This window comes from Trachurus japonicus, chromosome 6 (assembly GCF_045865225.1).
Source record: "Trachurus japonicus isolate A0001 chromosome 6, Traja_1.0".
Taxonomy (NCBI): Eukaryota; Metazoa; Chordata; class Actinopteri; order Carangiformes; family Carangidae; genus Trachurus; species Trachurus japonicus.
Genome location: NC_140912.1, coordinates 34,647,570 through 34,660,989, shown reverse-complemented (window position 1 = coordinate 34,660,989; position 13,420 = coordinate 34,647,570). Strand labels below are relative to the sequence as shown.

The 13,420-nt window shown below is 42.9% G+C and overlaps 2 protein-coding genes across 2 annotated transcripts in view; both read left to right on the top strand.

Moving 5' to 3' along the window:
• The window catches only part of LOC146986534 (uncharacterized), a 1,046,957-nt gene that overhangs the window by 250,447 nt on the left and 783,090 nt on the right, over positions 1-13,420 (top strand). The gene's annotated exons all lie outside the window — the stretch shown is intronic.
• Positions 1-13,420, top strand: part of LOC146986553 (NACHT, LRR and PYD domains-containing protein 3-like) — a 51,567-nt gene that overhangs the window by 22,842 nt on the left and 15,305 nt on the right. The window contains exon 5 of the mRNA XM_085780283.1: positions 8,632-8,805. Coding sequence (XP_085636409.1) covers positions 8,632-8,805 — 174 coding nt within the window. The remainder of the gene's footprint in view (positions 1-8,631; positions 8,806-13,420) is intronic.

The window sequence follows — 13,420 nt, the reverse complement described above, 5'->3', positions numbered from 1 at the left end:
GACTCAATGAGGAGCAGGGACAGACGTGGCCGCACTCAGAGGCTGATTCTGTCAATTCTGTAAGTCTCTCTGATATTTTGAGCACATGACATGAGAGATAACAAGTTTGTCTTACAAATTCTGAAAAAATTATGTCTGTAGAGTGTAAATTGTGGCCGTGCTGACAGTTTATCCAGAAAAAATACAGAATGTTTCTTCACTCTCTCCCACTCTAACCGATGATGTCACGCACTCTGACACGAACATTCTGTCCAATACACACCCATTATAATCTCATAATTTCTCCAAAAATGATCATGGTCATTGATCAGGGATTGATCAAAAACTATATGACCTATCAAAACGTGGAGTAATACGACAATACACAAGACTTGTGTCTACTGTTTAAAGTTTAAATGGAGTCTCTAGATGAAAGTATGCCTGAGCAGTAGACTTTTGTTAAACTCCAATGATTGGTCTCTTTCGCTCTTTTTTTCCCGCCCGTCCCATTGACTTACATGCAAAAATTTTGCGCAGTAAATCGCGACTTACGTCGCGAATAATTCGTACACTGTTGAGAAAAGTAATAGCACACCGATCCCGATCAGGACGCACATTTTGATATATAATTTGTCCTGCAACTCTTCGAGTTGCAGGACTAGTAGCGAACCGAAAGTTGGCCGGAAGTGGAAAAATAATAAGAAAAAATCCACACAATAACAGTAGTGCCCGGGCGAAGCCCGGGCACTGGTCCCTGCAGCTATTTCATAGCTGTTGGGACCAGTGCCCGGTGCGATTGCCCGTGGCCCTAACTAGAAAAAGCATTTCCAAGAATGGAAATGGTGTGACTGCTGATAGCAACTGAACGCTGTTGCAGAATTAGCAAATAGTGCAAGCAGTGATCACCATACAAATGTTTGACCAAGGTCAGAATCGAACCCACAACCTCATGGTCATTAGACTTCCACTCTGCCTCTAGGCCACAGTGCACACACAGTTGCAGAGACTGTTGTCTGTTAATGATCTGCACACTGTCAACATCAAGAAAGCTTGAGAGTCAAGCTTGAATGACTTAGAATGAAAATTTCTGTGAATTTCAGGCTGAGAGCAGCAGTTTCAACATGAAGCAAGTTATCAGAAGTCAACAGAGGACAACTGGGAAAATAATTCACTATAATTGTTGTTGAGGCAAGATTTGAACAAGCAACCTTCAGGTCTCCAGCTCAGCAAGCTAACCACTAGGCTACAGACAGAGACAGTATGTGAGGGGTAAAGAAAACCTTTGATAAGAGGATCACTGGCTTCTACTTAAAAAAAAAAAGTAAGGAGTCGAACCCATGACCTCATGATCAATAAACCTTTACTCTGCCACTTCGCCACAGAGAGCACAGACATAAGCATGTTTCAGACAGAGTTGTGGAGAATTCTCAGCATTGGGCTGAATGAGAGCAGAGAGCTCCCTGGCTGCATTTAAAAAATATTTAAAATTATTATCTAAGTCTCTTTGCATTTTTGACCAGAATTTTAGCCAGAAGACAAGTGTGGCTACAAAACTGGAGAAAATAATTTGTCTAGAGTTTAATTTGCAGAAAAAGTTAAATATTTGAAAAAGTATAAATAGTTAAAAAGAGAAAAGTAATGCCGATAAAGTTAAAAAAAAGCTGCACGTTTTGATATATGAATTGTTGAAATAGCACAACACCTAACACACTAACCATATGGCCACAGAGAACCTGAGTTACAATGAGCTTTATACTATGAGGAATCAAAGACTGTCCAATGACAGCTGAATAATTGGAATCAAAAGTCAAGCAATGAAGTGAAAAGACTGAGGCAGGAATCGAACCCATGACCATATGATCACTAAACCTTTACTCTGCCACTCGGCTACAGAGAGCACACTGCTTTCAAGACTGTTGTCATTCATTGTAATGTGATGATGTGCTGCAAACTGGTATGAGTAATCAAGGAGATAACAAACACCTGTAACCAATTGAAGGCGGGGGAGGAGAGCAGAATTCAACATAACATAACAAGAGTTCTTCCCTTGGATTCGAACCAGTGACCTTAGGGTTGGTAAGCATCCACCCTAACCCCTACACTACAGTGTAGTTGTGAAGAAGAGAGGTTGAGACTTTGATGAATGTGAGATTTTTCAATGATGCTTAAAATAAAAATAAATGAGTATACATTAGCCACACCAAGTAAGAAGAGGACTTTTTTGTGACCTGTGACTATTTTTTGGTGAATTAAAATGAATTAAAAAGCACTTAACAGCAAGTTACAAAGTTGAGCTCCTTCTCCTGCTGATGTGAAAAAAATGCATTGAGCTGAATGGGAGCAGAGAGCTCCCTGGCTGCATTTAAAAAATATTTAAAATTATTATCTAAGTCTCTTTGCATTTTTGACCAGAATTTTAGCCAGAAGACAAGTGTGGCTACAAAACTGGAGAAAATAATTTGTCTAGAGTTTAATTTGTGGCCGTGCTGACAGTTTAGCCAGAAAAACTCTAGAATGTTTTTGTGCCTCTCTCCACTCTAGCACCACTCTGGCTCTGCTCGTTAGACGCAATACACACCCATTATAAAGCTGAAAAAAATCAGAAAAAGTTAAATAATTGAAAAAGTATAAATAGTTAAAAAGAGAAAAGTAATGCCGATAAAGTTCAAAAAAAGCTGCACGTTTTGATATATGAATTGTTGAAATAGCACAAAGTATGAAGGACTAGAAGAAGACCGTAAAAAGGCGGAAGAAAATGGCCAAACAGAAGAACAATAGTGTGACTGCTTCCAGCAGTCACACTAACTAGAAAAAGCATTTCCAAGAATGGAAATGGTGTGACTGCTGACAGCAACTGAACGCTGTTGCAGAATTAGCAAATAGTGCAAGCTGTGATCACCATACAAATGTTTGACCAAGGTCAGAATCGAACCCACATCCTCATGGTCATTAGACTTCCACTCTGCCTCTAGGCCACAGTGCACACACAGTTGCAGAGACTGTTGTCTGTTAATGATCTGCACACTGTCAACATCAAGAAAGCTTGAGAGTCAAGCTTGAATGACTTAGAATGAAAATGTCTGTGAATTTCAGGCTGAGCACTAACCATATGGCCACAGAGAACCTGAGTTACAATGAGCTTTATACTATGAGGAATCAAAGACTGTCCAATGACAGCTGAATAATTGGAATCAAAAGTCAAGCAATGAAGTGAAAAGACTGAGGCAGGAATCAAACCCATGACCATATGATCACTAAACCTTTACTCTGCCACTCGGCTACAGAGAGCACACTGCTTTCAAAACTGTTGTCATTCATTGTAATGTGATGATGTGCTGCAAACTGGTATGAGTAATCAAGGAGATAACAAACACCTGTAACCAATTGAAGGCGGGGGAGGAGAGCAGAATTCAACATAACATAACAAGAGTTCTTCCCTTGGATTCGAACCAGTGACCTTAGGGTTGGCAAGCATCCACCCTAACCCCTACACTACAGTGGAGTTGTGAAGAAGAGAGGTTGAGACTTTGATGAATGTGAGATTTTTTGTGAAAAAGTTAAATATTTGAAAAAGTATAAATAGTTAAAAAGAGAAAAGTAATGCCGATAAAGTTCAAAAAAAGCTGCACGTTTTGATATATGAATTGTTGAAATAGCACAAAGTATGAAGGACTAGAAGAAGACCGTAAAAAGGCGGAAGAAAATGGCCAAACAGAAGAACAATAGTGTGACTGCTTCAGCAGTCACACTAACTAGAAAAAGCATTTCCAAGAATGGAAATGGTGTGACTGCTGATAGCAACTGAACGCTGTTGCAGAATTAGCAAATAGTGCAAGCAGTGATCACCATACAAATGTTTGACCAAGGTCAGAATCGAACCCACAACCTCATGGTTATTAGACTTCCACTCTGCCTCTAGGCCACAGTGCACACACAGTTGCAGAGACTGTTGTCTGTTAATGATCTGCACACTGTCAACATCAAGAAAGCTTGAGAGTCAAGCTTGAATGACTTAGAATGAAAATTTCTGTGAATTTCAGGCTGAGAGCAGCAGTTTCAACATGAAGCAAGTTATCAGAAGTCAACAGAGGACAACTGGGAAAATAATTCACTATAATTGTTGTTGAGGCAAGATTTGAACCAGCAACCTTCAGGTCTCCAGACCAGCAAGCTAACCACTAGGCTACAGACAGAGACAGTATGTGAGGGGTAAAGAAAACCTTTGATAAGAGGATCACTGGCTTCTGCTTAAAAAAAAAAGTAAGGAATCGAACCCATGACCTCATGATCAATAAACCTTTACCGCAACCCTTTTCGGCCATTTTAAAACCAGCTCATTAGCCATGCACATTAGCAATTCACCTCTGGGGGGTGGGCGGAGACTGCGCTGTTTTGCACCCGCCCAGCCACCTCCTCGTACCCCATCAGGGTGCCAGGTGAGCTATACCTGTTATACCTTGACAGCTACACCGAGCTGCCAAGGCTTTCACCTCTGAGCCAGATGAAGAACGGGGTGGGAGCTTGTTAGCCTCGTAAACCAGCCTCTCGCGGAAGTGCATTTCATTTCATTCCGAGGGAGAGTCTGGCCTCATCCCCATTCTAAGCGTTTCGACTGAAACCCTCAGAAGGCCGAGCCAATCAGCGTCGCCGCTGTGATTGACACGTTGGCCAATCAGGGACCGACTGGTGCAAAGCCCCGTCGCTACACCAACTTGTTGATTGGCTGAATGGGGTTGTCTGTCAACGCTACTACCAAAGATATTAAACCGTCTTTGCTACTACTCCCGCCCTGCTGCCGCCCACCCCAAATGAAATGAAATGAAATGAAATGCATTTCTGCGAGAGGCTGGTTTACGAGGCTAGGAGCTTGTAGCATTAGTGCCCTCCCCTGGAGCTGTGACACGTCAGCTCCAGTCTCCCTGAAACTGCCAGTTTGCGTCTGCCATTGGTTCACAGCAATTTGAAGGCAGAAAAACTCAGAAATGCAATTTTGCACTTCCTTTTCTGCTGATATGTGCTCTAACACAAGAAAAATGCCACAGGAACTTGTGAAAAGCACGAAAAACATGATTTTCATGGGAGCGGGTCTTTAAAGTTCAAAGTTGCTGAAACACTAACAAGACTGCTCAGGTGGGATTTGAACCAGTGACCTTGTGGTTAGATGGCAGGAACCTTATCCACTGGGCTATTCCAACACTAATAGTGAAGTAGAGGTTTGATGAATATGAGATTTTTGTTTTCTGTTGCAGAATTAGCAAATAGTGCAAGCAGTGACCACCATACAAATGTTTGACCAAGGTCGGAATCGAACCCACAATCTCATGGTCAGTAGACTTCCACTCTGCCTCTAGGCCACAGTGCACACAGTTGCAGAGACTGTTGTCTGTTAATGATCTGCACTGTCAACATCAAGAAAGCTTGAGAGTCAAGCTTGAATGACTTAGAATGAAAATTTCTGTGAATTTCAGGCTGAGAGCAGCAGTTTCAACATGAAGCAAGTTATCAGAAGTCAACAGAGGACGACTGGGAAAATAATTCACTATAATTGTTGTTGAGGCAAGATTTGAACCAGCAACCCTCAGCTAACCACTAGGCTACAGACAGAGACAGTATATGAGGGGCAAAGAAAACCTTTTATAAGAGGATCACTGGCTTCTGCTTAAAAAAAAAAGTAAGGAAAGTGCAGAAATTAACCACAACAAGTAAGTAGAGGACACTTTTGTAAAAATAGTGCAAGCAGTGATGACCATACAAATGGTTGACCAAGGTAGGAATTGAACCCACAATCTCATGGTCAGAAGACTTTGACTTTGCCCCCCGGTTGCTGACAGCTGGACATTGTATAATTACAGATTCAGCGCATTTAGTGTAAAACTCTACACTGGGATTCGATCACAGACTGGAGCATAGTCCTTGCTCACTGTGATAGCTGCTCTATCAGGTGAGCTATACCTATTATACCTTGACAGCTACACTGAGCTGCCAAGCCTTTCACCTCTGAGCCAGATGAAGAACGGGGCGGCAGCTTGTAGCACTAGTGCCCTCCCCTGGAGCTGTGACACATCAGCTCCAGTCTCCCTGAAACTGCCAGTTTGAGTCTGCCATTGGTTCACAGCAGTTTGAAGGCAGAAAAACTCAGAAATGCAATTTTGCACTTCCTTTTCTGCTGATATGTGCTCTAACACAAGAAAAATGCCACAGGAACATGTGAAAAGCTCAAAAAACACGATTTTCACGGGAGTGGGTCTTTATAAAAGCATCATAAAAGAGCCATTAGAAGTTTGTCTACAAATCAGAATTTGAATGAAGTCTCTAGCAGAAAGTACAACATGAATGAGGCAGGAATCGAACCCATGACCTCATGATCAGGAAACCTTAACTCTGCCACTTCGCCACAGAGAGCACAGACTTAAGCATGTTGCCATTGTAATTTGATGATGTGCTGCAAATGGTGGCACTAGCAATTAATGCGTCTCTTAACGACCACCTGTAACCAATTGAGGGTGATGGAGGGGAGCAGAATTCAACATAACATAACAAGATTGCTCAGTCTGGATTTGAACTAGTGACCTTGGGGTTGGCAAGCGGACACCTTACCAACTGGACTACAAACAGAGTTGTGAATAAGAGAGGTTGAGACTTTCATGAATGTGAGATTTTTCAATGATGCTTAAAATAAGGAGAAATGAGTATATATTAGCCACACCAAGTAAGGAGAGGACTTTTTTGTGACCTGTGACTATTTTTTGGTGAATTAAAATGATTTAAAAAGCACTTAACAGCAAGTTACAAAGTTGAGCTCCTTCTCCTGCTGCTGTGAAAAAAATGCATTGAGCTGTATGAGAGCAGAGAGCTCCCTGGCTGCATTTAAAAAATATTTTAAATTATTATCTAAGTCTCTTTGCATTTTTGACCAGAATTTTAGCCAGAAGACAAGTGTGGCTACAAAACTGGAGAAAATAATTTGTCTAGAGTTTAATTTGTGGCCATGCTGACAGTTTAGCCAGAAAAACTCTAGAATGTTTTTTTGCCTCTCTCCACTCTGACACCACTCTAGCTCTGCTCGTTAGACGCAACACACACACATTATAAAGCTGAAAAAAATCAGAAAAAGTTAAATATTTTAAAAAGTATAAAGAGTTAAAAAGAGAAAAGTAATGCCGATAAAGTTCAAAAAAAGCTGCACGTTTTGATATATGAATTGTTGAAATAGCACAAAGTATGAAGGACTAGAAGAAGACCGTAAAAAGGCGGAAGAAAATGGCCAAACAGAAGAACAATAGTGTGACTGCTTCAGCAGTCACACTAATAAGAAAAAATCCACACAATAACAGCCCGGGCACTGGTCCCTGCAGCTATTTCATAGCTGTTGGGACCAGTGCCCGGTGCGATTGCCCGCGGCCCTAATTAACTATATGCACTAAATGTAACTAGTGTTGTACCGATACCAATACTAGTATCAGTATGGTAGCCTAGTGCAGGAGGAAAAGTAAAAGAGTGGTAGTTAATCCTGTTTGTTCGCCTCGTTCGGCCGCTTCCGTTCCTGTGACGATCCGTGATCTCCTCCCGTTTGGTCCCGCTGGAGATGACTGTTGACTGACTGACTGACGACTGACTGGTGCACGTTGACAACTCCCCCCTCTGGTGTGCGTGAGTAATTACCGATCGATTTTTGTTGGATTACTTTTGTTTTGGCTTTTTCCTTTTTTTATGACTGTCTTGGGTTTTCCCTGATATTTTCTGTTTTTGCTGAAGATCGGATTTTTTGTAGATTGAACTGAGACAAACAGTAATTAAAAGAACTTTGTTTATTGTTTATGTACCATTTAAATACATTTTTTTGGAAAAGAAAACAAAATAAGCTTTGGTTGTGTCCTGTTTTTTCTTGTTCTTGTGCTGGGTACAGTGTTTAAAGATGTTTTAAATGGAGGTTACATGCTTATCCGAAATTATTGGGTATTGATTAAGTGTGTATCCTTTCTGGGGGTTAGAATTCAAGTCTGACACAGACTTAATGTCAGGACTCAGACGCCTGACTGGCACCCCTAGCACTAAAAATAAAAGTTGTACTAAAAAAAAAACGTCACAACGTGTATCTCATCTCATCTCATTATTATAGGACTTAAACGTCAGAGCTCTCTGTCTTCAGACTGTCTGGACCTGTCCCTGAACATCACACAGGGGCAACATGGAGCTATCTGTTGTGTTGGTCAAGAACAAGTTCAACTTAAAGTCAGAGTAAAAATGTTTAGGGTGTTTTTACTGTTCCTAAATGTAAAAATCTGTCACATTGGACCCTCAACATTATTTAAAGGTTAAATAATGTGTTACTTAAATATTTTTTTCCAGGTAGGCAATAAAAAAGTTCTACTGGATTATAGTATCAGAAGAAGAAAATCTCATATATTTTTTTTCAAACGGACCAACAGGTATTGATCAGATATTGATTGTATATTGACAGGCTGATCTGAGGTCAGCAGCAGCTGATGAATCTGTGCTGACATGTGGATGATGTGTGTAGAAGGCCACATGATGATGATCCACAACAACACAAGGACAAAGTCCCTCTACTCATTTACACACTGATCATTGATCAGGACACATCTGATCAATCATCAATCATTTCATCTTCTTCTTTTATTCTTTATTCAGATTGGAGGACTGCAGTTTGTCAGAGATCAGCTGTTCTTCTCTGGGCTCAGCTCTGAAGTCCAACCCCTCCCACCTGAGAGAACTGAACCTGAGCTACAACAACCTGCAGGGTTCAGGAGTGAAGGGTCTGAGTGGTTTTCTGGAGAGTCCAGACTGTAGACTGGAGACTCTGAGGTCAGACTCTGTTTTATTTCTGTGCTCAGATGAATGTGATGTGAAAGTTGTGTTGATACTGAGCTGCAGACATGAGGCTGATATTCTACTGATCCACACTGAGGCTGTAGGACAGGGTAGGCAGGCGCTCACAGACCAAGACCAGGGCTGTGGGGGGTCGGCACCTCAGACAGCTCATCACACAACAACCTCACAACAAACACATGATGCACAATGGTTTACACAGATCCAAGTCTTAAACATGTGCAACACCTTTTCCCCACAATCCATGCCGTCCTGACATCAGCTGTTATTAACACACAACTCAGATCAATAACAGGATCACATGTTGGAGCACCGCTCACATCACACAACAAACCTTTAACACAATCCACACTCAGACCTGAGCAACAAGGATGTTAACTGTACGCAACAAGCTGTTATTACAAGGTTTACAACAGAGAAGACACACAACCTGGGCTGTGTGTGTGTGTGTGTGTGTGTGTGTGTGTGTGTGTAAAAGTGTCTAAGTGTCAGTAGGTTAAAACTTGCTAACTGCTTGAAACAACAGCTGAGTGGCTGAATGAAACTAATCCGTCACCCTAATTGATTTAAATTGTCTTCTGTTGCTGATGCACGGCCTTGATAAACTTGGTTATTCATCTTTATTCTAGTTGAGGATGTGGATGATCATGAGGGAGGGAGTAGTGGTGCAACAGATCAGTGTTTTTTTTTTTTTTATCAATTTTTAATTTTGTTTTATTTCATTCCAATTCCATTTATCCATTCCCCTTGACCCCACCCTTTTCCCGGGGGTAACATTAGATTAATAATAATTATTATTATTATCAACAGTACATAGCAGACATATTCATAAGACAGAGAAAAAACAAAACAAAACAAAAAGACAACAAAAACAACACACAAGCCCATCAAAACAACGCTTCTACCTTTGCCTTTTGGGAACGAGCACTGGAAACAGATCAGTGTTGATCCTTGATCGCTCTCCACGGATCGGCACGCAAGTGTTCCACAGGTCGTTGATGAAAAGAAAGTTGTGAAGGTAGCGCAAAAAAAAAAACTCTGCTCGTATAGGCAGCTCTACGGAAGCCCTAAAGGGCCAAGTCCGTATAAATTTTTTTATTATCGTTTTCTCGTGATAACGACTTATTATTTCGTTATCTCGAGATAACAAAGTCTGTTTTCTCGTGATAACGAATTAATTTATTTCGTTATCTCGAGATAACAAAGACCGTTTTCTCGTGATAATGAAATAATCATAGAATGTGTGGTTGACATGGTTGCCAAGCAACATGTTTCCCCGGTGCAATCGCTTCTGCTTACGGGGAAGTAGCAGCTGGTTAGCCGCTGTATGTTCGTAGCAGGGGGCTACTACGTATTAACTGACTCGCCGCTCTGTGTGTGTGTCGCGGTGATAATTTAACCGTGAAAAGTAGGCTACAACACACACAACATAACGTTACAGCCGCAGTGTTGTGAGTGAATCATGTCGGGACAACCAGGCTTCCAGGCCGCCGCCGCCGCTGCTCTAGTGGCGGCCGGGCACCGGGGTCTGTGAAGCGGATTCATGAAGCCTGGTTGTCCCGAGTCCCGACATGACTCACAACACTGCGGCTGTAATGCTATGTTGTGTGTGTTGTAACCTACTTTTCGGCTACAACACACACAACATAACGTTACAGCCGCAGTGTTGTGAGTGAATCATGTCGGGACAACCAGGCTTCATGAACCCGCTCCTCTTAACCCCGGTGCCCGGCCGCCACTAGAGCAGCGGCGGCGGCGGCCAAGCACCGGGGTCTGTGAAGCGGATTCATGGAGCCTGGTTGTCCCGAGTCCCGACATGATTCACTCACAACACTCAACACAGGTGGCTCACACACCCAGGGAAGGCCATACTGGCAGTGAGGGTGTGTGAGCCCGGCAGCCGCCGCCGCTGGGGTAAGGCGATCAGTGAGCTTCGCCTTGCAGCGGCGGCGGGGGCGGCCGGGCTCACACACCCAGGGAAGGCCATACTGGCAGCATAGTTAAGAGGAGAAACTTTCTGCTTCTAGTTTAGGAGCAGCGCAGCGGCTCGCGGCTGCAGCTCTGTTCACTTCATACACTGACTCCATTCTCAGTGTATGAAGTGAACAGAGCTGCAGCCGCGAGCCGCTGCGCTGCTCCTAAACTTAACAACAACAAGAAGCAGAAAGTTTCTCCTCTTAACTGCCAGGATGTCCTTCCCCGGGTGTGTGAGCCACCTACGGCCTGGCACCGGGGTCTGTGGAGCGGCTTCATGAATCCGCTTCACAGACCCCGGTGCCCGGCCGCCACTAGAGCAGCGGCGGCGGCGGCGGCCCCAGCACGGGAACTGCCCATTGGTCCGACCTCCCATTGGTTCGACCTCCCGTTACTCCGATAAAATCAACCACAAGTCAGACCAATAAGAGGTCGAACCAGTGGGTGGTCCCGTTAGTTCGAACTGTCATCGCTACTTTGTGACAAGCTCTCCCATTGATAGGAGCATGCAGCTTTCTCTCTCTCTCTCTCTCTCTCTCTCTCTCTCTCTCTCTCTCTCTCTCTCTCTCTCTCTACGCACATCACACACATACACGCGCGGCCCAGAATATCACCATATTCAGTCAGAGAGCCAGATCATGTCAGATCGCGCACAACCATCATAAATGCTGATCTAGATGTGTAAACTGATAATCAAAGCCCCCCCTCCCAGAGTACAGAGTAAAAGAAATACACTTTTTTTTCTCTCCCCCCCTCCGCTCGAGCACGGCTGAACCTGGCCGGCTTGAGCTCACTTCACGGGCGCGAGCCTGCTGCAGCCGCTGCTGCTGCTGGCAGCAGACTGAGAGAGAGAGAGAAAAAAAAAGTAAATTTCGCTTTGGTTAGGTTCAGGCAATGAAGAAAGGAGTTGGTTAAGTTTAGTAAAAACAGCAGGTAGAGGCTAGACAGGCTGGAAGCATAATGAGCGTTATATGTTATTAATATGAAGTGCTTGTTTTGCAGTTAATTATGCACATGATCTGTTTGATCCCAGAAAGGAAAAAAGGATCAATGCGCAGCCTCTGTTTCCTTTCTGATTGCGTCCGTCTGTCTGTTCGGAGTGGGAGAGAGAGACAGAGAACCCAATCCACCTGTCTGTAATGTAAGTTTGATTTGATATGAGTGTCAAGGTTTAATTACGGACACTAATGAGCGCGCAGCAGTGCGTAAAAGTCGTGCGTAATGACAGCTCCTCGTTGGTGAAACACAATAAACTGCACCTCTTCTTCCACTTGTGTCTTATTGACAGGTGGAGCCTATATGAATAATGATATAAATGCATAGTGAACGGTAAGAATGGAGAGTTTGACTAATAACTAGTCCAGTTCGATCTAATGAGGACCTCCCATTAGTTCGAACTCTCATTACTCCGATTGTCGGACCAATGGGAGGTCGGACTAATGGGAGGTCGAACTAATGGGAGGTCGGACCAGTGCCATGGACCCCCAAGCACCGGGGTCTGTGAAACGGATTCATGAAGCCTGGTTGTCCCGACATGATTCACTCACAACACTGCGGCTGTAACGTTATGTTGTGTGTGTTGTAGCCTACTTTTCACGGTTAAATTATCACCGCGACACACACACACAGAGCGGCGAGTCAGTTAATACGTAGTAGCCCCCTGCTACGAACATACAGCGGCTAACCAGCTGCTACTTCCCCGTAAGCAGAAGCGATTGCACCGGGGAAACATGTTGCTTGGCAACCATGTCAACCACACATTCTATGATTATTTCATTATCACGAGAAAACGGTCTTTGTTATCTCGAGATAACGAAATAAATTAATTCGTTATCACGAGAAAACAGACTTTGTTATCTCGAGATAACGAAATAATAAGTCGTTATCACGAGAAAACGATAATAAAAAAATGTATACGGACTTGGCCCTTTAGGGCTTCCGTACAGCTCTATGTCGCGCACAACAACAAACAATAACAACCAATCAACCAGAATCAAAAACAAAAACTGTGACTGAGCAGGACTGTGATGTAAGTAACTCTAAAAACGACTTTCTGGTAAAAAGAGATTCACTTCCTGTGCTTTTATTTTGGCGATCCGGCGCCGGAAGTAACAAGCTCCCGTATCGTTGTCTTCTTTACGTTTCTCAAAGCAGACGGCAAACTGTGCAGTGAGGCATGATAATCCTGCTCCTAAAGGGTTCTACATAAAATGATTAAGCACCCAGCTGGAATTGGGAACAAGGTATTGTGTAAACAACATGTTTTATGTCCGGCTATGTGTGATATGTTCGATTTAATGTGGGGGAAAATGCTAATTGTCATACGCTAATAGCGATGCTAATGTTAGCCTCTGTGTAGTGTGCATATGTTTGGCCTCATGGTGGTGATGTTGAGCTAACAATAGTCTTTGAATCTGTTTATGTGTCTATGGCAAACGTTTTATTGTCATTATCTCATGTAAAATGTTGATTAAGGTTCATATATATTGTCATAAGGCATATTTTGGTGAAAATCATTCACAAAGGTTATTTTATTTACTTCATAAGAGCTCATTTTATTTCATTTAGGGACCGTTCGTTATTTATGGAATGGGCCACCGGAGGAAAATGGGGGGGG